Source organism: Leucoraja erinacea, chromosome 23 (genome assembly GCF_028641065.1).
Source record: "Leucoraja erinacea ecotype New England chromosome 23, Leri_hhj_1, whole genome shotgun sequence".
Lineage (NCBI taxonomy): Eukaryota > Metazoa > Chordata > Chondrichthyes > Rajiformes > Rajidae > Leucoraja > Leucoraja erinaceus.
Window position 1 is genome coordinate 35,482,430 of NC_073399.1, and position 26,767 is coordinate 35,509,196.

Sequence of the window (26,767 nt, forward strand, 5' to 3'; positions counted from 1 at the left end):
GAATTATTAAGTTTCTATAAGATCCCCTCTCAATCTCCTAAATTCTAGAGAGTATAAACCAAGTCTATCCAGTCTTTCTTCATAAGACAGTCCTGACATCCCAGGAATCAGTCTGGTGAACCGTCTCTGCACTCCCTCTATGGCAATAATGTCCTTCCTCAGATTTGGAGATCAAAACTGTACGCAATACTCCAGGTGTGGTCTCACCAAGACCCTGTACAACTGCAGTAGAACCTCCCTGCTCCTATACTCAAATCCTTTTGCAATGAAAGCTAACATACCATTCGCTTTCTTTACTGCCTGCTGCACCTGCATGCCTACCTTCAATGACTGGTGTACCATGACACCCAGGTCTCGCTGCATCTCCCCCTTTCCCAATCGGCCACCATTTAGATAATAGTCTACTTTCCCGTTTTGCCACCAAAATGGATAACCTCACATTTATCCACATTATACTGCATCTGCCAAACATTTGCCCACTCACCCAGCCTATCCAAGTCACCTTGCAGTCTCCTAGCATCCTCCTCACAGCTAACACTGCCCCCCAGCTTAGTGTCATCCGCAAACTTGGAGATATTGCCTTCAATTCCCTCATCCAGATCATTAATATATATTGTAAATAGCTGGGGTCCCAGCACTGAGCCTTGCGGTGCCCTACTGAGCCTTGCGGTACCCCACCCCATTACAATTGGCTTTTTACAACGGGAAAGCTTAAATATGATAACAAGCAATTAATAACTAACTCTTTCATTCCTTTATTTTTAATCAGACTCTGATAACAATTATAGTCCTTGTATAGTCCAATTATATACTACTAAACATAGGCTTCAGACATTTCAGTACATAGATCAATATGATGATCAGCAGTACAATAGATCCATAATGTATTATCATTCCCCATATTTTTCCAAAATGATAAATGACCACCATTCTCCACCTTTATTAAAGTTATGCATTTACTCCCCTACCTCTGTAATCTTCTTTATTTCTGCAGTAATATGTGCTGCTAAATCTGTAATGTTAGAATATTCATCAGGGATGTAAGTGCAGCATTCGTGTCTGTAAGCTCTTTCATGCCTTGTGATTCATTTTGGCCAAAAATGTCACAAAACAATTACATTCTCACAACACAAAATTTGCACATCAAAATAAATTCCACAATAAACCTGCACATAACTCAGTATTTAGAACCACAAAAGTTATCAATGCAAGAAAAGTATTTGACTTCAATACTCCAATCTGAAGAATCTGAGTGTGCCCCTCGGAATCCTCAGTGGAATCCTTATCAGTGAAAACATACTGTAAAAACAGTCAAACTGCTGCTTCGAGGTGATCGATGTTAAACCCCAAACAATTGCCATTTCTTAAAAGGACATACACAACTATTGTTTCAAACACAAAGCTCCTTAACCATTTATAACAAATAACACATTTGCACATTTTTCTCTTAAGTCACGATACAAAAACACACATTCGACATAACTTCAAAGTGTAACTTAACACAGGTATCAGACTTCAAACCTGATTCGTTTTTATCGTAGCAACAAGAATTTAGAAAAAAGTCTATTTGCAGCAAGGGACCACATGCATTTCAGTTTCTTAAAGGGACACATACACATACACAAAATAATGTACAAAAGCAATTTACAAAAGCAGTTCATACTATTTTTTTTTACTTCAAAGACGTCTCTGTAATCTACTTTCCCTATTTCTGACAAAACCTTTTTTGCTCACCAGAATCGTGGTTACAAAAATAATGTACAAAAAAGATTTTACAAGCCAGTGTGTTTTATTAGCTCAGGCATTGCTCTGGGTGGACTGAGATCTCAATTGTAGTTATAAAGTCTTTAAATTGTGAAAGCCTTCTTGTTGAAACAAGAAAATTAAGTTGGAAATAAAACTCATTACAGCATTTTTTTCTGCTACCATAAATCTTCACAATGATAGGCAGCAGGGTGGGATGGTCCAATTCCCTGTCAGTCAGAATCCTGGACGCTGTGATTGGACATGACCAAGATCGTGATTGGTCAGATTTTCCATCACTCAGTCTGGCCACACCCACTGAGGTGGCGACCAATCAGACTACCCTTTTTCAAAGTCTGGCTACACCCACTAAGATCTTCAAATTCCACAGACAAAGACCCACATTCTTATTCTGGGTCTTCTCAGCAAAGCAAGGTTGCCTGCCGTTCTGCTGCTGTGCCAAAAGGTTTGTTTTAGCTCTCAATATTGAATTTAATACTGCTTCTCTTCTTTTGCTTCAGTCCTTGCTCCCTTCCTCTTCTTCATCTGCCTTTAGTCAGGAAATGCTTAATTCTGTCCCAATTTCCCGCCAATTTCCCTATTTTGCTTTGTCAGGAAAAGGGATCCCTCCACCTTTTCTCATTTCTTAACCGTTTGATCACCTCGGAACTTAATATTCTAAATTTCTTATTGTACTTGGAATTCAAATAACACGCATGTTGGACAGGGGTTCCTCCTTCACCATTATCCAGAGTATTCCCGATAGATAGAGAGCGAGAGAGAGAGAGAGCGCAGATTTCTCAATTCTTTTTAAAAAAAACACCGCCCCAAGTGTCTCAGCCAGGCAGACTTGAGACCCCAGTTTCTCAACTTTGCAGACGTCTTAATCATTGAGAGAGAGAGAAAGAGACCTTGATATCTCAACCCGACAGATCCCCGAGTGTCTCAACCAAGCAATACCGCCCCTGTTTCTCAACCCGACAAACCACGGGTGTCTCAACAAGGCCGACGAGCCCTTTGTAGAGGGAGAGAGAGAGATAGAGAGAGAAAGCACAATTCCTTCTTAAAAATACATACACAAAATACATATGTAAAAATACATACACAATTCACAATTGCTCTTACCTTTTGTAGATGGTTTATGCATGCAACCAATAATATAGCTACCTTAATACCACTAACCACGCCTTAGTTACCAATTATAATAACGCCATCTCCTTCTGAGCAGTACAGTAGCAGACTGGAGACGGTGACTGCTGATGTGTGTTTAACCCTGTGTTCTCATTAAAGACTAGTGTAAAGTACAAGTGTGTTTGATCATGCATTTACATGGTGTCAGTCGGAAAAGACTCGCGTCTCCTGTTTCCCGGGTTTTATTTCTTTTTCTGAGTTTTATTTGTTCCTCTGAGTTTTGCTTTCACTGACCATGGCATCCTCGTGCCGAAAGCCCGCGCCCCTCATCTTCGATTCTGACAACGCAGAGCGCTGGGCTACCTTGGAGTTGGACTTCAGCCACTACATCAACATCGCACATCGGAACGAGCCCGATGCGGTCAAAGCCTCTCTACTTCTCAACCTTGCTGGCCCCGATGACATGAGGAGAGCAAGAACCTTCACCTACGACCCGCCAGTCTTGGGTCCCAATGATCAGGTACAGATACCTCTAGAGACTGCTGACGACCCGGTATGCCTGCTGCGCAAGTTCAGGGAGATTTGCGACCTGCCCTCGAACCGTATTTTAGAGTGGGCGCGTTTTTTCACCAGAAAGCAGCTGCCGGAGGAACCTGTTGAATGTTTCACTGCTGACCTGCGATACCTAGCCGAAAGGTGCTGTTTCGGTGCAATGACAGACCAGCTTACCAGGGACATTTTAGTTACGGGGATGCTCGATCAGAGGTTAATATCGGAGCTCCTCAGGAAACCAGATCTGACTCTGAGCGAAGCCATGCATGCCTGCAGAATGGCTGAGGTCGTTGACCCGCAGGTCGGTCAGCGAGGGTCGGACACGAAATCGATCAATCTGACCGGGTTTAACAGACCGCGTCCTCGGATGGATAACACAAAATTTGTGCCCCGGGCCAGCTACAGTCCCGGCGGGGTGCCCCCCAGTAAGTGCCCCAATTGCAACTACATGCATCAAAAGCAGTCGACGTGCCCAGCTTACGGCAAATCCTGCATCTTCTGTAAGAAGTTAAATCATTGTCTGCAGCTTGCCGCTCCCGTGGGAAAGTTCCACAGGCTTCTAGACCTAACTTAAACATGCTGAAGCAAATTGATAACCAGTATGGTTCCCAGTCCTCGCTAGACACGGCCCACGATTCTGATCCAATTAATTCTCAAGGGGAGGCAAGTGTGTTCTCACTCCTCCACGCACCTGGCCGACTCCCCGATCCGACTGTCCTGGTTACTGTCAACAATTGCAGGTTCCATGCTAAGCTCGACACGGGTGCCAAGGTCAACGTAATGTCAACAAGCCTGTTCAAGAAGATTAGAAACAGTGAGCTCCTAACTGGTCCACTCTGCATGCTTACGGGGGCGAGGTGCTGAGACCGATGGGAAAGGCCACCTTCAATTGCGTGCTGAAGAAAACATAGTTTTCGTTTTATGTCTTGAACTCTGACTGTGTGACTCTGTTGGGCAATCAGGCATGCCAGGACCCGAGACTGGTGTCGTTCGACCGAACGGTCCACAAAGTGCTGATTTCGCTGGATCCGATATCGGAATACCCTGACCTGTTTAACGATGAGCTGGGCAAGCTGCCCATCACCTACAGAATTGCCATTGACCCGAAGGTGGCGGCCGTGGTCCGCGCACCGCATAGTGTCCCACGCCATGAAAGACAAAGTTGAGTCGATGTTGAACGACATGGTCGCCATTTTTTTATTATGAAACTACTTTTATTCAAAAAATAAAAATAAACAGAGTATTAACACAATCAAAGACTGCCTATGTTGACAGTTTACAAACAAACGATCATCAAATTAATATAACGTCAACTTTATCAACAAAACACTCGACCTCCAACGGCGACCAGCATTCACGGAGGCCTCCAAAGTCCCCACGGACACTGCGTGTTCCCTCTCCAGGGACAGGCGGGCACGGACGTAGACCCGGAAAAAGCTCAAGCAATTTAGATAAAATTATCAAATTAAAATATTAACATTTTTATCTATAATATATTCAACCTCCTGTGGTGACCAGCATTCACAGAAGGCCTCCACAGTCTCCATGGACACCGCATGTTCCTTTTCTAGGGACACGCGAGCTCGGACGTAACCCCGGAAAAGGGGCAGGCAGGTGACCGCTGTGCGGCCATCGACTGCCCGCTGCCTGGACCCGCGAATGGCCATCTTGGCCAGGCCCAGGGGCAGACCGACAGGGAGACCCCCTCCTCCCTTCCATCCATCCCTACCCCCCCCCCCCCCCCCCCTGTACATGGTCGCCATGGGAGTGCTGGAGGCGGTCAGCGAGCCCACCGAGTGGGTCTCCACCATGGTTGCCACCCTGAAAAAGGACAGAAACGAAATACGGGTGTACATCAACCCGAAGGATTTAAACCTCGCAATCAGGCGCCCCCACTACCCCATGAGGACCGTGGAGGACGTTGCAGCCCAAGTCGGACAGGCCACTGTCTTCTCAGTCCTCGACGTGAACAGTTCCTTTTGGCAAATACCTCTGGACAAGGGCTCCTCCGCCTTGACGACGTTCTCCACACCGTTTGGCAGATTTAAGTTTCTGCGGATGCCATTCGGCATCAATTCTGCAAGCGAGGTGTTCCAGAGGGCGATGGAAAGTTGTTCTCCGGCCTGCCGTGCGCCATCATCGTGGATGACATCCTGGTTTATGGAAAGGATGTTGCTGAGCATGACATGAACCTCCGCCGTGTCCTGGATCGGGCTCGGCAAATCAACCTGAAGCTGAACTCTTAAAAAGTGCAGGTTCCGGGTCTCGGAAGTCACGTACGTCGGGAATGTCTTCACTTCGGAAGGACTAAAGCCCGACCCATTGAAGGCTGCCGCAATCACCGAGATGCCGGCCCCCACCGATGTGTTCGGTCTGCAACGGTTCCAGGGTATGGTGAACTACCTAGGGAAGTTTATACCCAATCTCAGCGAGCTGAGCTCGTCCCTGTGGCAACTGACCAGAAAGGACACCGCTTGGTCCTAGTTCCCGCAACACCAGCAGGCGTTCGACTGTCTGATGCCCAAGTTGATCAGCACCCCGACACTAAGGTCTTTCGACCTACGGCGCCCGATCACCGTCACCTGCGACACCTCCAGGTTCGGGCTCGGTGCGGCCTGCCTACAGTCCTCTGATGATGGATCGCTGTATCCTGTCTCGTACGCCTCCCGCACCATGACCGACACCAAACAACGGTATGCTCAGATCGAGAAAGAGCTGCTCGCGGTTGTGTTCGCCTGCTCTAAATTCAAGGTCTTCCTTTTTGGCAGCCGTTTTACGGTCGAGACTGACCACCAGCTGCTGGTGACCATTTTAAACAAGCCAATCCATGTCGCTCCTGCCTGGCTGCAGTGGATGATGTTGCAACTACAGTGCTTTGACTTTAAACTGGTGTACAAGAAGGGCACAGAGATGCACGTTGCCGACACTCTCTCTCGCGCCCCATGGGCTTCCTGCGACCGCAACCCCTACGAACAAGAGGATCTACTTGTGCTCGCCGTTAACTTTGTCCCCACTAATCAGCTCCAGTGCCTGGCCGAGCACACCGCTGCTGATCCTGCTCTGCAGCAACTTTCTTCCGTGATCAAACGTGGCTGGCCAAGCAAGCACGCAAGTGCACCGGCTGAGACTCAACCCTTCTTCCTGGTCCGCGACGAGCTGATGATCCAGGACGGCATCATAGTTAAGGGCCACAAGGTCGTGGTCCCTTCCTCCCTGTACGACCAGTACTTCAACGTGGCCCACAGCGGGCACCCTGGGGCTGATGCGACGATTGCCCACGGTCAGTGCCAATTCTACTGGGCTGGCATGGCCAAGTACATCCGAGACCGCATCAGCAACGTCAGCCACATTTACAGCAACCGGCGCCTGCCATGGCCTGGACTTCGCTGACTGCTGACATCTTCGAATGGTGTGGCAAGCATTATCTCGTCCTGGCCGACTCATACTCGAACTGGTTCGAGGTGGACCTTCTTCCCTCACGTCCGAGATGGTTACCCGCAAGCTGCGGAGACATTTCTCCACTTTAGGCTCCCCGGTCCGTTTGCAGACCGACAACGGCAGGCAGTTCACAAGCAACGAGTTCAAGGCATTCGCCAGCAAATGGAACTTCCACCATTTCACCAGTAGCCCAGAGTACCCACAGAGCAACGGTCTTGCGGAGCGGGCGGTCTGAAGTGCAAAACTTTTAATGGAGCAATCGCGCCTGACAAACTCCGATTTTTACCTAGACGTCCTGAAACTCAGAAATATCTCCAGGGACCCGACCATGGGTTCACCTGCCCAGCGCCTGATGTCCAGGACAACCAGGCCACCGATCCCGATTGCTCAACACAAGCTCCTGCCTCCTGTGTTGGAGCCTGCCTGCGGCCAGAGGCACATACAGGAAAGACATGACGCCCAACGGCGATCCCATGACAGGTCATGCAAACCTCTTAAGCCTTTGCTGCCAGGACAGGTCGTTCGGCTGCAGACTGCCAGTGGCTATTCCTGTCTCGCAACAGTGGTTGGCGTGGCTGAGTCTCCCCGCTCCTACCTGGTTGACTGTGAGGCCGCCGCCCGAGGGTCCATACGCTCCACCGCTGCTATTCCAGCCACCGACAACCGTCCCGGTTGCTGACCCCTGCATGCTCCTCACGTGCTGCGATCTCCTCCGCGTGGGTCGCCCTCATAGTTTCATCCCCTCCTGCATGTCGGTCCCCCCTACCGTTCTCGGTCTCCCCTGCGGTCGGGTTGTTAAGCCGCCTGTTCGTTACGGCGATTTTGTTTAATTTTGTTTAACTCTGTTGCCATGGTTCTGTGCCATGCTTGGTTTTCTAAGGGGAAGGATGTAGATGGTTTATGCATGCAACCAATAATATAACTACCTCAATACCACTAACCACGCCTTAATTACCAATTATAATAACGCCTTCTCCTTCTGCGCAGTACAGTAGCAGACTGGAGACAGTGACTGCTGATGTGTGTTTAACCCTGTGTTCTCATTAAAGACTAGTGTAAAGTACAAGTGTGTTTGATCACACATTTACACCTTTGTCTCTCTAAGAACCTCAGCTGGGAACAGACCAACTTCTGACAAAGAAACGGGTGTTTCCAAGAGTGTCTAGGAGTCGGTTACAATGGACCGATAGAGCTCATATTTCTCCGTTTCCAGTCCTGGTAACCTCTGCTCAGTCATCCGGTGTTGGTCCCAGTGAGGACCTGCGCGACTACGACAATGTAAAAGTTCACTTAAAAAGATAGACAAAAGTACAAATCCTTAAGACCATACAAAGCTTTAATTTACCGTCTGATACGTGTGGACCTAGAGACCCAGAGGCAACAGTTTTACGTCTGAATCTCCAGCAGCACACACAAAGATGCACCAGAAAACCGGGTTAATATACGTTCAGCCACCTCTAAATATGGAGTTGACAAAAGCCAGTCATCCCCATGGCATCCTCTGGCCTCTTCTTATCTGATTAACCTCTTCAACTTACATAAAAAAAACTTTTAAGAGACCTGTGAACTATTCAACTTGCGTAAGAAAAAAACCTTGTCATGATTTTTTTCAAATCCCATCATGCATTACAATTGGCATTTTACCACAGGAAAGCTTTTTACAACAGGAATGACAACAATCAATTAATAACTAACTCTTTCACAGTCTGTAGAAGGGTCTCGACCCGAAACGTCGCCTATTTCCTTCGCTCCATAGATGCTGTCTCGCCCGCTGAGTTTCTCCAGCATTTTGGTCTACCCATTTACACAAGTTCAGTTATCTCACTTTCCTCACCCACTCCCTGCACATTAGGGGCAATTTTACAGAGACAAGTTAACCTACAAAACCAATGTGTCTTTGGTTTGTGGAAGGAAACCCACACGCTTGCAGGGAGAACGTGCAAATTCAACACAGCCAGTGCCCGAGGACAGGACCAAACACAGATCTCAGGCGTGTGAGGCAGCAAGTCTACCAGCTGTGCCACTATATTTTATTTTCCAACGCACAAAGTTATACGTTGATAACTTTGGGTACTTAAAAAAAAGAAACTATCCATTTTCAGCCTTAAATCTCTAAGTGACTCTATGTCCCCCTTTACAGTTACTGTATGTTTTAATTCAGTTCAAGGTTATGGGGCAGTACATTAGCCATAAAGTTGCTGGCGAAAAGTGCCAGAGACCCGGAATTGATCCTGAATATGGGTGCTGTCTGTATGGAGTTTGCTCCTTTTCCCTTTGATCGCAGATGATACTATACTACTATACAATAGAACTTTATTAATCCCAGGGTATATATAGATTAGATATAGATATATATATATACCCCCTGGGATTAATAAAGTTCTATCGTATAGTATCGTCTGCGATCAAAGGGAAAAGGAGCAGATCTAGATATAGATAACACCTAACACAGAGACAGACACAGACAGAGAGGGTCGTATATAAATATAAACTGTTGTTTTCTTGTATATAACATTGTTTTCAGAGTACTATGTTTACATATTCAGTTGTGCTGCTGCAAATAAGGATTTCATTGTTCTAGCTGGGACGTGAGAGAATAAAACACTCTTGACTGTTGGCTTACGTCGCTAATGTGTGGTATCAAACTAGTGTATGGGTGATCGGTGGCCGGCGTGGACTCCGTGGGCCGAAGGACCTGTTTCCACGCTGTATCTTTAAATTAAACTAAAAACACTAAAACCAGAGAAAATCTAAAGAAGGGTCTCTACCCGAAATGTCACCCAATTTCTTATATCCAGAGATAATGGCTGCTCCATGAAGTTCCCCCGCACAATTAAAGCATGGAATAATCTTCACCCTATCATAGTTACCCAACCAGACGCAACTAAATTTAAGGTAGCTCTTTTTTCCCTTTTTGCTTAAGTCCCAGTCAAGAGTTTTATTGTCATGTCCCAGATTGGACAATGAAATTCTTGCTTGCTGCAAACAACCGAATATATACTATATATATATATATTAAATAAACAGATAAAGTGCAATAGGCTGTTATTTTTCAGAGTTTGCAATTTGATGGTGGAGGGTCCGCTCCAGCTTAAATTCCATTTGGAATATTTTTGGAGGACCAGGAGACCAAGAAGCAAGAGTTACTCCAGCTCCAGGGAGTGATTCTGCGTTGGTTTTTAGTGGTCGCGGCGAGGCAGTGACCGGACAACAATGGCGGCCAGATCTCCCAGAATGCAAAGGAAGGGAGAAAGTGCCCGGCAAAGATCCTATAGCGGAGCGAGATAGTCCACTTAACGAAAAAGCTGTTGTAGAGTCATGGATAATCTTTAGTATCATTTCAGTAACCGGCTTCCGCCTCAGCTCCAGTATCTTTGCTTTTGTCATGGTGTCTTCATACACAAATCATCTTTTTGTTTCTCAGCTGCAAGTGATCATTTTTGATATTCCTGCCTAATTTCCCTTAACTTTGAACATACAAAATACAAGCTTGGAAAAATGGCACGGCTTTTAGGTTGCCTGGCGAGACTTTATGTCGCCATTGGCACCCGGGCAATCGTTAATTTCGAGCCCTATATAGTTAGCATTGCAGTAGCAATGTTACAAAATTTTGAGATTTTAAAAATCAAGTCTGCAATTTATCCCATCAGATAAAGCATAAAAAGAAGTTTTATTCGTCACATCGAACATAAAGTGCAAGTGAAATGAAATTTGTCAGCAGCGGTACAATGATAAAGAACACACAATACACAATAAAAATTTAACACAAACACCCACCACAGCATTCATCACTGTGGTGGAAGGCCCAAAATTTGGCCAGTCCTCCTCCATTTCCCTCCCGTGGTTGGGACCAGAGTCCAGAGTCAGTCCAGGATCGGCTCTTCCCCACCGGAGGCCGCGGCTTTAGGTTGGTGTAGGCTGGCGGTCGAAGATTTAAAGTCCCCGCCGCAGCCAGAAGCACCGCAGAGTGCAGGGCCGGCGGTCGAAGCTCCCCTCTAGGGGTGATGGTAAGTCCACGCCGGGTCCGTGTTAGAAGTTGGCCGCAGGCCGGCGGTTGAAGCTCCTTCTTCTCCCGGGTCCCCCACGAGGGATCCCGGGCTGCGGACGCCGCGCCAGCTGAAACTCTGAAACGCGGCTTCAGGCTGCCACGGGCCACGGAAACGGAGCGCTCCCCTCTGGCGAGCCCCAGCGGGGGAGGCGACCTGGAAAAAGTTGCCTCTCCATGGAGGAGGCAACCAAAACGGTTTCCCCCTCACTCCCCCACACCACCCCCCATGCAAGATACACAAAGAAACACAAAAAACATACTTTAAAACAAACCAAAAAAACAAAAAAAGTTGGAAAAAAACGGACACGCTGCTGACAGGGTGCCGGCTTGCAGCGCCCCCACTGACCACTATTATATCTTCAGTATTAAATTCACTTTCATATCTTCAGTATTAAAAAAGTTATGGCCATTTTCATACTCGGAAATTAGCATCTTGTTCCCTATTGCTTTTCCATTGACTTAACACGAAAGCTGTGATCAAGGACAGTCAAATTATTAAAAATTAAGAGAACTGAAAGAAATGTTCAGTTATTATAGATTGAAGCATTCTGAAACAAATATTAAACAACCTTACTTGGGTGACCTGAAATTAAAGCATATAATTAGTTAGTTACCCAATTGTAGCTATTTCCAACATTCAATTACTAGATCTAAACATCTATCCATTTCTTAAGAAAAGATTTACATTTTTAAATAGCCTAAATCTCCAAATAACATTCGCACAAGAATTCACAATATAACATGATTTTAAAATCTCATTGTCATAAATTTATAGGCCAAATGGAAGGCATTTAAAGTTTAATTGCTGTAAATTAATGGCCATTTAAATCATCTTGTGAGTGGGATTTTGTGGAACGCGCTGGTTTGGAACGTTGCGGTTGCAGTGAATTTGAAGCCCATGTCGGCATGAAAAATACTGCCGGTTCGGATGGGCTCTAAGTCACCTTCAGGCAAATTAAAATTTTGATTAAAGGCATCTTAAGAAGTACTTTTTAATGTAAAAATAAACAGCCTACCTTGCCTTGTCCCCTACGTGAGATCCGTCCCGTTGTCGGCGTTCACGGCTTTAGAAGATGATTTTTAATTTACTCTAACAATTAAATTATCCAGCGCCAATTTTAATAAACTTAATAAAACGGCAGTCAAAGCGATTTTTCTTTAGCAACTAAACATCCTAACAGAGATAGATTTGAATAGGCTGCAGAAAAATCGCATTTTAAACCCGCCCCCCTCCCAAAGGCGCCAGAGTCGCGCCACAGGGGCAGCGGCAGAACTGCCGCGCCGCAGAAGGTAAGTTTTGTAACGTACCTAATTGCAGTGCTTCAGTCCCAGAGACAAAGCCCAATGTCTGCAATGGGGTAGAGGTGAATAGTCAGTACCCTATCTCTTGTGGCTCTACATTAAAAATGGTTATGTGGATCTTTAAGGAGACTTTTTTCCCCTACTACCCCTCTTTTTGTTTATTTTGCCTGCCATGCCCTCCTTTCCTGCACTGATTGCCTTATTCCTACGCAGAGGGATTTGCTTCATCCCAACATTCTCTCCGTTTTTCCGCACCAGAGCCTCAACATCTCGTCCCTTTCATGGCCCTGTAATCTACCAGTTTTGCTGTTCACGCTAACAGGAACATGCTCTGTAGTCTTGCTATCTTTCTTTTGAAAGGTTCCTACTTGCACATATCACCTTACCTGTAAACAGATTGTCCTAATTAATCACAGCATGTTTCTGCTTAATGTCTCAAATCAGCTTTGTCCCAATTTAGGATCTTAACTTGTGGACCAGTCTTATCATGCTCCATAACTGCCTTGAAACAAATAGAATGATGGTCAATGTCCCAATGTGCTGCGTCCATTGATGCTTCGGTCATTTGCCCCACCTCATTCTCTCCAAGGAGGACCAATGTGGTGCCCCTCCTGTCAGACCCTCTATCTTTTGATCAAGGAAACTTTCTGGGACACTTAACAAATTTCATCCTGACAAAACCCTATGGGAGTCCAGTCAATATTGTGGAATTTCAAATCTCTCACTAATCAATCAATATCAATCAATCAATCAATCAATATTTATTCTATGTCATTTGAACCTCAGTGAGGCTCAAACAAAACTCAGTTTCTACAGCCATACAAACAAAACAATTCCTACAAGACACACAAACAATTCAATTCACACAAACATCCATTACAGTGAATCTCCTCCTCACTGTGATGGAAGGCAAAGTCTTTTCTCTCCCCGCACCATTTTTCTCCCGATGTTGAAGCCCCACGCGGGTGATGGTAAGTCCCACGACCATTTAAGGATGCGCTGGGCGATGTATGGCCCCGCTCCAGGTCTAAATGTCACAAAGTTGGAGCCCCCGGCGGGCGTAGGAGTGTCCCGCGGCAATTAAAGCCGCGCTGGGCGATGTACGGCCCCTCCCTGGATCGTTCCAACCCCGCAACACGGGCTGGAGATGTTGCGTTGCGGGAGCTCCGAAAAGCTGAGACTAGTCTCTGAACCTTCCAACACAGAGCTGATGCTCTGGGGCGGGTCCAGAGAGGAGTAACTTTGATAGAACTCATGTCATTTATATAGGTATTAGACATTTCAGATACAGAGGGTATGACAAGCTAGTAACCAATCATCTGAGCCCTTCTGGTGATTTACAACATCAATCACATGATCCCCCTTCCCTGGCCTCTTTACAACCTTCGTTTGCCTGTGGTATATCTTTGCTTATTTTATTTCAACACAGCAAAACCCCAGTAGGCTCAATTATCAAAGACTACTCCTCAAAATATAAGATACATATGTAATACAATGATCACACAAGTCATACACACTTCTCTTACCAAGAAGAAAGATATTTCTATAAATCTAAACAAGGTCTAATGTTTACATTCCTACTAAGACAATACATTTCATAAATAGTTCCACTACAATTTTACAGTTTGAAATACTATTACCTATGTCTTTAAAACATTAAATATATAGGTTTGCTGAATTACAGTTTCTAAGTTCAAAACACGCATAAATCTCCCAACCTAAGCATACATGGGTCGTAAATCTGTCAACTTAATTAGTAAGTGTTTGGTGCCAGGAAACAACTCAATTCTAATTTGTAGCCCTTTTCCTGCTATCTGGACGCTGGATTTCCAATCTCATGTACAAGGCAGAACACAAGGGAGATTTAGAACTCAAACCATTACATCAGAATTACATCTGCTTCTTCGACTTCCTATAAACATATCCATCAATCTAATTCTCTTTCTCGCCAATCATCCATCCCTTATCACAACCTCATTATAATGTAACACAGCCAAGGCTAACTACAGGATCTATTATCTCTCAGCCTTGAATTCTGTCTCAAACTCAGCATAACCCTCAAAGCTTAAGAATGTGTCATAGAGAAAGAACAGTGACCTCTGGCCTAAGAAGAGGCCCCTATTCAGCTATCCATTCATCATATCGAATACAATTTCCTCCAGTGTTATAATTGCCCCAAAGCAATAAACTAAGCTATGCAGGTTTAGGTTAACCGTTTCTATGTCTTGATTCATCTTTCCCTGTGTGTATGGTTCATTGTACTTTATTTTGTTAGGAAAACCTTAAGCTTTTCTTTTGCAAATTACCTAGCTTATATAAAAGTCACTATCCGAGCGGTTCTACTATATAATACTTCCTCAACACCTCCCTCTCTTACCTGTACCTCTTGCATCTATACGCTTGGACAATGAGTTGCCGGCCCTGCCTTTCTTGCAGGCACGTCTCTGGTATGACTATAATATCCCAGTCCCTCGTCTATCCATGCTGAGATTGTCTGCCATACCATTGAAATAAATGCAGTTTAAACCACCAGTGGATCGATCCTCTCTGCCACGTGCTTGTCTGCCATCACTGCTAATTTTACTCTTTGACTACAGTATTTGGTCTGAACCTCTTCTCTGCACCCTGTCTGCTTTGAGGCCCTATCCCCTGCCAACCAATGTTAAACCATTCTCTGTAGACCTCTCAAATTATACTCCCAGTTTATTGGTGCAGGTACACCCTGTTTCTCTTGTATGGGTCGCCCCGGCCCCAATGATCCAAGAACCTGAATCCTTACCCCCTGCAGCAGCTTCCCATCCATGTCTTTATCTGGCTTTCTGTCTATTCCTGACCTTGCTAGCAGGTGGTACCTGAAGCAACCCAGAGATACTACTAGTGAGGTTCTGCTTATTAACATTTTTCCTAACTTCATGTGTTTACTCTACAGGATCTATTTGTCATTGCTACCAAGGTGCACAACAACCTCTGGTTGCGCAAACGCTCCCATGAGAATGTTCTGCAGCTGAGCTGAGACATCCTGGTACTTGGGACTACAGAATCTCTCTGCCTGTCCCCTTTCACTGCAACCTATCTGATTTCACTTGTTCCTGCAATGCCTTAGAGCCCAACCTGTCACAGGTCTGGCTGCTGTTGCTTTCTACTTCACCACATCCTGCACTCAGATGTTTTCTAACTGATAAACTTCTTTTACAGGGGAATGGCTGCAGGTAATTCCTGCACTTTCTGCTCCCTTTCTCCTTCCTGGTGGCCACTCATCTACTCTCTACCTGCACCTTAGATGTGTCTCCTGGGTAATCCTGAGTTGCCCAAATGCTGCTCTAGTTCCCCCATGTGGTCAGTCAGAAGCTGAAGGTACACATGATTCCCTCAATCCTCTCCAGTAACCTATCTACCACAGATATTAGTGGTCCATAGTTCCAGATTTTTCTGGAGCATCCAAAATGTGATGGAAAGAACGGCAGATGCTGGTTTAAATCGAAGGTTGACATAATGCTGGAGTAACTCAGCGGAACGAGCAGCATCAGTCTGAAGAAGGGTCTCGACCCGAAACGTCACCCATTCCTTCTCTCCAGAGATGCTGCTTGTCCCGCTGAGTTACCCGAGCATTTTGTGTCTACCTTCAACTGTATATCAGAATGGTGGCATGGTAGAGCCTCTGGGCTTGGAGTTTTTACATTCCCGACACCTGTGGCAATTATCACGGCAGCTGAGCCATGAATTAGCCTTGCGGTTGTGGACTGAGCCAGAGTAGCCATGTCCTTTTGTGTGGTGCCTTGATTTGATTGTTGTGTGGTGCCTGTATGATTGTTTGCCCATCTGAGCTCTGTAACTTGCATCTGCCCACTCTCTGTAACTTTGAGAATGTTATTTCTAATTTTCATTCCTTCCTGAATTCTAATTTTAATTTCTTCCCTAGAATTGCTGTTGAGATTCTAAAAACCAGCACTAGTGTGGATGTGATGTGGCAAGATGGAACTGTGGAGAAAAGCCTTCGATCCAATGACTTGCTGCCAGTCCATCACGTGGATAACAATGAGTTCTGTCCTGGAGATTTTGTGTTGGATAAGCGTGGTGAGTATTTGGTGTTGTTCGAGCAGTAGCAACAGGCCAGAAAATGCCATGAACGTCAAAGAACAAGCAATTTGGTTGAAGACATCGTTGGTTGTTTGTAGAGCACAACAGAGTAGAGACCAAAGCAGATTTGCACTGCAGTTCATCAAGAATAGATGACATCAGAAATTAACTGACAAAATTTAGGACTCATATTGTTCTGCAGTGATGCAATGGGGTGGACAAAACTGGGCAGGGTGTGGGTTGTGGGTGGGGGTTGTGGGTGGGCAGAGGGGGGGTTTTGGGCTCGGTGGGGTGGGGGTTTTGGGTAATGGGTGGGGTTTGGGCTCGGGCGGGTGGGGGGTTTTGGGTGGCAGATGAGGAAAAATTTGACTTGCAAAAAATAGTGATATGGTGGAAATGTGAAATATTCTTATGTAGACTAGGATGGTTATAATATAAAAGACAGGAACATTTCTTGGTGATCAGGGGAATTTAATTTGCCAGTACATGTGCATCCAAATGAGAGCCGCTTCAGTTCTGGACGGTGATGTGAGCCAAGTGTGTTCAATGTGCTTGGAGCAACATTTGTAGATCGGTAGGCTGATCAAAGGATTAAGATGCATGGGATTAACAGTGACGTGGTCATATGGCTGACGGGTAGAAGATAGTTATGGTGGATGGACGATAAGTGACTTGGATGTAGATGGGTTGGTTTGTTAGTTTGTAGTAAGGTGTGGGGCACCTTTATTTGTAAAGGAAGGTGCCAAAGGAATATGAGCGATGGGAATGAAGCTGGGAAAATACTTTGCAGAACAAAAAAGGCAAAGGAATTTTGTATCTTTATGATTACTAAAGATACTATAAATAATCCATTAAAAAGGATAATGTGGGAAGCAAGTATGCAATAGCCAACAAAGTATTGGACAAATCAATGGGGCTTTCAAATTATGGAAGATGACTAAAATGAGAAACCATAGGCTGCTTAGCCTAACAACCATTGCAGGACAATTGTTAGCATCACAAGCAATATTGTAACATTTGGGAAATCACCGGTCAGCGTGGATTCATGAAGGAGAGATAATGTGCAACAAGTATTTTGGTTTTATTGAGGAAATCTTAAGCACATTAAAAGCAGGGAACCAACTGGTTAATTTGAACGTTCAGATGGCATTTCACGTAGTTGCAGGATGAGCTCATGGCCTTGACCTAGTAAGTGAATTTGGTATTCCGACTGCGAATGCCATAGGTCTCGACAGCTGTGATGCTGCATGTATACAGACCTGCGTTTCATCCGTAGTCAGGATCGAACCTGGGTCTCCGGCACTGTTGAATAGCTACTGGACCGTCCCTGTCCCCTCCCGAGTGTCCCATCCCTGTCCGGGGGCGGCAGGAGATGTCCGGGGTGACCCTGGACTGACTGGACACCGGCCCGGAGCAGTGGCGGCTCCAGGCATACAGCCAGCGCGGAGAAGACGCGCTAACTACACTGATCCGGGCCGGTGTCCTATCAGTCCGGGGACGTCGGTTAACCGGCAGGACAGGCAGAGTTGAGCTGGAGTTAGCGCTTCTTATCAGCACTGGCTGTAAGCCTGGGGCCGCCACTGCTCCGGGCTGGTGTCCCGTCAGTCCAGGGTCAACTCGGACATCTCCAGCTGCCCCTGGACAGGGATGGGGCATTCGGGAGAGGATGGGGATGGTCCAGTAGCAATTCAACAGTGCTTGCCGAGCCAACGACATGGGTTCGATCCTGACTTTGGATCACACGCAGGTCTGTATACATGCAGCAGCACAGCTGCCGAGAATGTTTATCTTGAGTGACCTTTGACAATTCCAATGATTCCTTGCGTTTTTCTGAATACCGAACTCAGTTATTGTCTGAGGATCTGATAATGGGCAGGAGGCAGTGATTCCGGATCAGGGCTCATTTCCTGTTGGCAACCTGTAACCACTGGTTTATAACCATATAACAATTACAGCACGAAAACAGGCCATCTCGGCCCTTCTAGTCTGTGCCGAACACTTATTCTCCCCTAGCCCCATCTACCTGCACTCAGACCATACCCCTCAATTCCTTTCCCGTCCATATACCTATCCAATTTATCTTTAAATGATAAAATCAAACCTGCCTCCACCACTTCCACTGGAAGCTCATTCCACACAGCTACCACTCTCTGAGTAAAGAAGTTCCCCCTCATGATACCCCTAAACTTCAGTCCCTTAATTCTCAAATCATGTCCTCTTGTTTGAATCTTCCCTCCTCTCAATGGACAAAGCTGATCCACGTCAACTCTGTCTATCCCTCTCATCATTTTAAAGACCTCTATCAAGTTCCCCCTTAACCTTCTGCGCTCCAAAGAATAAAGACCTAACTTATTCAACCTTTCTCTGTAACTTAGTTGCTGACGCCCAGGCAACATTCTAGTAAATCTCCTCTGTACTCTCTCTATTTTGTTGACATCTTTCCTATAATTGGGTGACCAGAATTGTACACCATACTCCAGAATTGGCCTCACCAATGCCTTGAGCAATTTTAACATTACATCCCAACTTCTATACTCAACGCTCTGATTTATAAAGGCCAGCACAACAAAACTTTCTTTACCACCCTATCTACATGAGATTCCACCTTCAGGGAACTATGCAGTTATTTCTAGATCCCTCTGTTCAACTGCATTCCTCAATTCGCAACCATTTACCATGTACGTCCTATTTTGATTTGTCCTGCCAAGATGTAGCACCTCACACTTATCAGCATTAAACTCCATCTGCCATCTTTCAGCCCACTCTTCCAAATGGCCTAAATCTCTCTAGAATTTGAAAATCCTACTTCATTATCCACAACACCACCTTTCTTAGTATCATCTGCATACTTACTAATCCAATTTACCACCCCTTCATCCAGATCATTGATGTACATGACAAACAACAGTGGACCCAACACAGATCCCTGTGGCACCACACTAGTCACCGGCCTCCAACCTGACAAACAGCCATCCACCATTACTCTCTGGCATCTCCCATTCAGCCACTGTTGAATCCATCTTGCTACTCCACCATTAATACCCAACAATTGAACCTTCTTAACCAACCTTCTATGTGGAACCTTGTCAAAGGCCTTACTGAAGTCCATATAGACATCATCCCTCATCAATTTCCCTAGTAACCTCTTCAAAAAATTCAAGAAGATTAGTCAAACATGACCTTCCAGGCACAAATCCATGTTGACTGTTCCTAATTAGACCCTGTTTATCTAGATGCTTATATATATTCCTAAGTATCCTTTTCATTAATTTGCCCACCACTGACGTCAAACTAACAGGTCTATAATTGCCAGGTTTATTCTTAGAACCCTTTTTAAACAATGGAACAACATGCGCAGTACACCAATCCTCCAGCACCATTCCCGTTTCTAATGACATTTGAAATATTTCTGTCATAGCCCCTGTTATTTCTACACCAACTTCCCTCAATGTCCTCGGGAATATCCTGTCAGGACCTAGAGACTTATCCACTTTTATATTTTTCAAAAGTGTCCGTACTTCCTCTTCTTTGAATCTCATAGTTTCCATAGCTACTCTACTTGTTTCCCTTACCTCACATAATTCAATATCCTTCTCCTTGGTGAATACCGAATAAAATAAATTGTTCAATATCTCCCCCATCTCTTTTGGCTCTGCAGATAGCTGTCCACTCTGACTCTCTAATGGACCAATTTTATCCATCATTATCCTTTTGCTATTAATATAGCTGTAGAAACCCTTTGGATTTACTTTCACCTTACTTGCCAAAGCAACTCCATGCTGCCTATAATTATTGTAGATCTCTCTCTTTTTCCGAACCAAGTGTCCAATTTCCCTTGAAAACCATGGCTCTCTCTAATTATTACTATTTCCTTTCAACCGAACAGGGACATAAAGATTCTGCACTCTTAAAATTTCATCTTTAAATGTCCTCCATTTCTCTTCTACATCCTTCCCATAAAACAAAATGTCCCAATTCACTCCTTTTAAATCCTTTTGCATCTCCTCAAAGTTAGCCTTTCTCCAATCAAAAATCTTAACCCTTGGTCCAGTTCTGACCCTCTCCATAATTATATTGAAACTAATGGCATTGTGATCACTGGACCCGAAATGCTCCCCAACACATACCTCCGCCTGACCTGTCTCATTTCCTAACAGGAGGTCCAGCACTGCCCCTTCTCTGGTAGGTACCTCTATGTATTGCTGCAAAAAACTATCTTGCACACATTTACTGCAGGTTTAATCATTGCTGTAGCAGCAACTGTTCGGCAATGACGAATGCAGGATGAGAAAGTATTTATGGTAGCCAAATTTGCAAACAAAGATAAGTGGGAAAGCAATTAGCAAGGATAAACAATTGTTCTTGCAGCTGTGTTACTTTTGTAAAGAGCTTGCCCCAAAAGAAGCTTGTGAAGAAATTAGATTAGTTGTTAATCTAGCAACAATCAACCCTCGTGACCCCTTGTACATCTCTGCTCTCTGCCAAGGAACCAGTTTGTGCTTCATGACATGAGGCTCTATAGATGCAGCATGTCAAACTATTACATTAATGGAAAGATGATAAAATTTGTCTCCTGTGCCCCCGACCAAGGTTTAGTCATTTGTCAGTGGAGTATTCAAAATTCAGCCAAAAATTAAAAAAATGTTAGAGTAACTCAGCAAGATAAGCAGCATCTCTGGAGAGAAGGAATGGGTGACGTTTTGGGTCGAGGCCCTTCAGACGTAGTCAGGAGAACGGTGGAATGAGAGTTATGAACAGTACTTGAAATGAATGGGAGATACACGAAAATCAACATAATCAAGAAAAAGGTAAGGTGTGAAAATGGGAGATCAAAGCAGATGCAGGGGAAGGTGACAAGGAGGAATACAATCAGTAACATGAAGTAAAATTAGCTCTTTACTGCCTTGTGTGTTTGTTTTACAATAACTGATTATTTCCCATAAGCTCAAGATTCCCAGGAAGTTGGTGTGTATGGTGTTGTCCAATCTGTTGATCACATTGGCCGGACGTGCTCCGTAAAATGGTTCAGACCAAAGGCAAATGGTAGTGAGATTGAGGTGAGTCATTCCCAAAACAATTGGATTGAAACTGTACACTTTTTGCACATAGTGTTTTGGATAATGATTGGTTGTTAAAGGTCTTAATGTTGCAGTTTGAATTCTGGCTAAATTCTGAAACTGTAACTAAACCAATAGTGAAGATGTGTAAGAAGGAACTGCAGATTCTGTTTTAAACCGAAGATAGACACAAAAAGCTGGAGTAACTCAGCGGGACAGGCATCATCTCTGGAGAGAAGGAATGGGTGACGTTGTGGGTCGAGACCCTTCTTCAGACTGGTTAGGGATAAGGGAAACGAGAGATATAGACGGTGATGTGGAGAGATAAATATTGATTAGTAGGACTGGATGTTACAATCCCTAAGGTTCTTCACCACAGCTGACACCCGGTATTCTTGGGGATGACCACTAGGTGATTTTGCTACCAATCAGACACATCATTGCCACTTTCATTGCCACTTTCATTTCACTGCACATCTCGTATGTGTATGTGACAAATAAACTTGACTTGACTTGACTTGACTTGACATCTTCAGTTGTGTACCTCAACGTCACTGGGTGTTTCGCCCTTTTATCACAAGACGCCCTCAGTCGAGGCAGGCCCACCGCAGTGTGATCAGCCCCGGGTGTGTGTCTTATGGTTAGCCTCTAGATGGTCACACGTGGCAGCCCAGACAGCATCTTTTCTCTTCAGCCACAGCCAGTCACTGCTCCATTCTCTTTTTTCCCTTCCATCTTCCTGTCTACCGCTGACTGTGGCCGGTTGGGCTCTGGACTCGTGTCTGTTGGTGGGACAGTACTTGGTTGAGCTTGGCCTGGGGTGCTGATACCCTGTGGACTGTGGTAGTTAACCTGCCACTGGGCTTCACTCGACTGATTTGGCCTTCCTCTTAGAAGGTCATGGTCAATGCGAGGCCCCACACCAAGCTCTCCCAGGCACTTTTCCCTGCCCTGGTGGATCTTGAGACCCTTCTCTGATGTTATATTTTCCCAGCCACAGATGCAGCTTCGTAGCTTATGTCCTGCCGGGGCTGCTGCTCTGTCAATTGCTGTGCTAGTTGTCATTCATAGTCGATTCCTACCGTTGCAATAAGGGTGGATCCAAAACGCTGATTAGCGATGGATCCTGCTGGTATGAGGAGCTAGCCCATGCCAGCCCCGATTGGGTCTATTCCCTCCGGTCAGCAGTCTCTCCAGGCCGTCACTAGGTCTTTCCCTGGTTGTCAGCTGCCATTTCGCAGCGGTCACTGGTTTGATCCAGATGTTTATATTGATTAGTAGGACTGGATGTTACAATCACTAAGGTTCTTCACCACAACTGACACCCGGTATTCTTGAGGGTGACCACTAGGTGATTTTACTACCAATCAGACACATCTTCAGTTGTGTACCTCAACATCACTGGGTGTTTCAGCCTTTTATCACAAGACGCCCTCAGTCGAGGCAGGCCCCCACCGCAGGGTGATCAGACCTGGGTGTGTGTCTTATGGTTAGCCTCTAGATGGTCACGTGGCAGCCCAGACAGCATCTTTTCTCTTCAGCCACAGCCAGTGACTGCTCCATTCTGCTTTTTTCCCTTCCATCTATCTCTCTACTGCTGACTGTGGCTGGTTGGGCTCTGGACTCGTGTCCGTTGGTGGGACAGTACTTGGTTGAGCTTCGCCTGGGCTGCTGATGCCCTGTGGACCAATTGGTGCATGTGACAATAAATGTGAACTTGATGTAGAGATAAAGGACAATGAATGAAATAAATGCAAAAAAGTAACAATGATAAAGGAAACAGGCCATTGTTAGTTGTTTGTAGGATGAAAATGAGAAGTTGGTGCGACTTGGGTGGGGGACGTATAGAGAGAGAGGGAATGCCGGGGCTACCTGAAGTGAGAGAAATCAATATTCATACCACTGGGCTGTAAGCTGCCCAAGCAAAATATGAGATGCTGTTCCTCCAATTAGCGTTTAGCCTCACTCTGACAATGGAGGAGACCTAGGACAGAAAGGTTTGTGTTGGAATGGGAAGGAGAATTACTGTGTCCAGCAACCGGGAGATCAAGTTGGTTTACATGGGCTGAGCGAAGGTGATCCGCGAAACGATCGCCCAGTCTGCGTTGGGTCTCGCCCATGTATAAGAATCCACATCTTGAGCAATGGATACAGTAGATGTTGGAGGAGGTGCAAGTGAACCTCTGCCCAACCTGAAAGGACTGTCGGGGTCCCTGGACAGAGTCGAGGGAGGAGGTATAGCGACAGGTGTTGCATTTTCTGTGGTTGCAGGGGAAGGTACCTGGGGAGGGGGTGGTTTAGGTGGGAAGAGGTGAGTTAACATAGAAACATAGAAAATAGGTGCAGGAGTAGGCCATTCGGCCCTTCGGGCCTGCACTGCCATTCAATATGATCATGGCTGATCATCCAACTCAGTATCCTGTACCTGCCTTCTCTCCATACCTCCTGATCCATTTAGCCACGGGCCACATCTAATTCCCTCTTAAATATAGCCAATGAACTGGCCTCACCTACCTTCTGTGGCACATAATTCCAGAGATTCACCACTCTCTGTTTTCTCATCTCGGTCCTAAAAGATTTCCACCTTATCCTTAAACTGTGACCCCTTGTTCTGGACTTCCCCAACATCGGGAACAATCTTCCTGCATCTAGCCTGTCCAACCCCAAGCCGAGTCTATCCAGTCTTTCTTCATATTAAAGTCCTGCCATCCCAGGAATCAGTCTGGTGAACCTTCGCTGTACTCCCTCTATGGCAAGAATGTCTTTCCTCAGTTTCGAAGACCAAAACTGTACGCAATACTCCAGGTGTGGTCTCACCAAGACCCTGTACAACTGCAGTAGAACCTCCCTGCTCCTATACTCAAATTATTTAAGGGGTGGAGATGGGAAAATGTGGCTAGTGGTGGGATCCTGTTGGAGGTGGCGGAAATTTTGGAGGATTATGTGTTATATGCGATGGCTAATGGGGTGGAAGGTAGGGACTGGGGCGACTGTCTCAGTTGCGACGAGGGGGAGGGGGGAGTAAGGGCAGAGCTGCGGGGTACCGAGTAGACACGAGTGAGGGCCTCCTCTATGATGGGAGAGGGGAACCCCCATTCCCTAAAGAACGAGTACATCTCGGATATTCTAGCATGGAACACCTCATCCTGGACACAGATACAGCGTAGACTGAGGAATTGGGAGTAGGGGATAGAGTCTTTGCAGGAAGCAGGGTGGGAAGAAGTGTAGTCGAGATAGTTGTGGGAGTCGGTGGGTTATGATATAGATCTTGGCGGAAGTAAAACGAAGAAAATTGACAACAAAAAGTATTTTCAGTTGAGTTATTTTGTTTCAGGCTGATAGGGTCCAGACTTTGTTGCTGATCAGATCTGTTTCTTTATCAGGAATGCCAAGAGAATACTGGGACAAAGTTTAGTCCCAGTATAATCACTCAGACATCCGTCAATTGTGGCAAGGCCTGTATATTATAACTAGCTACAAAGCCATGTCAGTTTCAGTTTAGTTTATTGTCACGTGCACAGTGAAAAACTTTTGTTGCGTGCTATCCAGTCAGCAGAATGACAATACATGATTACAATTGAACCATTTACAGTGCATAGAAACATGATAAGATAATAACGTTTAGGGCTAGGTAAAGCCAGCAAAGTCTGATCAATGATAGTCCGAGGGTCACCAAAGAGGTAGATAGTAGTTCAGCACTGCTCTCTGGTTGTGGTAGGCTGATTCCGTTGCCAGATAACAGCTGGGACGAAACTGTGTCCCTGAATTTGGAGATGTGCGTTTTCACACTTCTATACCTTTTGCCTGATGGGAGAGGGGGGAGGAGGGGATTTTCCAGGGTGCGACTCATTCTTGATTATCCTGCTGGCCTTGCCGAGGCAGCGTGATGTATAAATGGAGTCAATAGAAGTCAAGTTAACTTTATTTGTCACATACACATACAAGATGTGCAGTGAAATGAAAGTGACAATGCCTGTGGATTGTGCAAAACAACACAACAGAACAGAATAGAACAGAACCAGTATTTACATTTTAGAAAAAATAAATAAATAAAGACACAACACAACAGTAAATTAGTCCCTGGTGAGATAGGAGTTGACATTCCTATTGGCCTGTGGGAAGAAACTCCGTCTCATCCTCTCTGTTTTCACAGCGTGACAGCGGAGGCGCTTGCCTGACCATAGCAGCTGGAACAGTCCATTGCTGGGGTGGTAGGGGTCCCTCATTATGTTGCTGGCTCTGGATCTGCACCTCCTGTTGTATAGGTCCTGCAGGGGGGGGGGGTGAGTGTAGTTCCCATAGTGTGTTCGGCCGAACGCACTACTCTCTGCAGAGCCTTCCTGTCCTGGGCAGAGTTGTTCCCAAACCAGATTGTGATGTTGCTGGACAAGATGCTTTCCACAGGCCCAGAGTAGAAGCACTAAAGGATCCTCAGAGAGACTCTGAATTTCCTCAGCTGCCTGAGGTGGTAAAGGCGCTGCCTTGCCTTATTCACCAGTGCAGCAGTGTGTGTTGTCCATGTCAGATCCTCTGTGATGTGGACTCCCAGGTATTCAAAGCTGCTCACCCTATCCACAGGAGTCTCATTTATCTCCAGTGGCGTGTACGTCCTCGGTTGTTGAGCCCATCTAAAGTCCATTATCATTTGTGACATTCAAGAGGAGGCTGTTGTCCTGACACCAGAGTACCAGATCAGCCACCTCCTTTTTCGCCGTTATCAGAGATCAGGCCCACCACCACAGTGTCATCAGCAAACTTGATGATGGAGTTGGAGCTGAACCTGGCCACACAGTCAAGGGAGGTTGGTTTGTGTAATTATCTGGGCTGCGCCCACAATTCGCTCTAATATCTTGCGGTCTTGGATGGAGCCGTTCCCAAACCAAGCTGTGATGCATTCTGATAATGCTTTCTGTGATGCATCTGTAGAAGTTGGTGAGAGTTGTTGGGGACATGCCAAACTTCATAAGCCTTCTAAGGAAGTAGAAGCTTTGGCGTGTTTTCTTGGTCATTGCTTCAATATGGGTGGTCCAGGAGAAGTTGTAGGTGATATTGACTCCAAGGAATCTCTTCTTCGGCACCGTTTTAAACTGGGGAATGTGTATCGCTTCACTTCCTGAAGTGGATCACTATCTCCTATGTCTTCATCCTTGAGAACAACGTGGACCAACTAGCGGGAGTGTTCACGAACATCATTAGTCTCCCCCTACTCTGTTCTGAGGTACCCACCTGATTCAAGAAGACCGCTATCATCACGGTGCCAAAGATTCCTTAATGGCTACCGTCCAGTGACCTTGACATCCACCATTGTGAAGTGCTTCAAGAGACTTGTTAGGGCACGCATTAAATCCATCCCACCAAGCAACCTTGATCCACTGCTGTTCACCTACTGCCACATGTCCAAGGCTGATGCCACCTCCTT

The 26,767-nt window shown here is 45.6% G+C and overlaps 1 protein-coding gene across 1 annotated transcript in view; it reads left to right on the forward strand.

Annotated features, from left to right (window-relative positions):
• LOC129708487 ((E3-independent) E2 ubiquitin-conjugating enzyme UBE2O) overlaps positions 1-26,767 on the forward strand; it is a 96,660-nt gene that overhangs the window by 50,612 nt on the left and 19,281 nt on the right. Inside the window, exons 10-11 of the mRNA XM_055654311.1 lie at positions 16,134-16,288; positions 21,236-21,348. Of these exons, the coding sequence (XP_055510286.1) occupies positions 16,134-16,288; positions 21,236-21,348 (268 nt within the window). The remainder of the gene's footprint in view (positions 1-16,133; positions 16,289-21,235; positions 21,349-26,767) is intronic.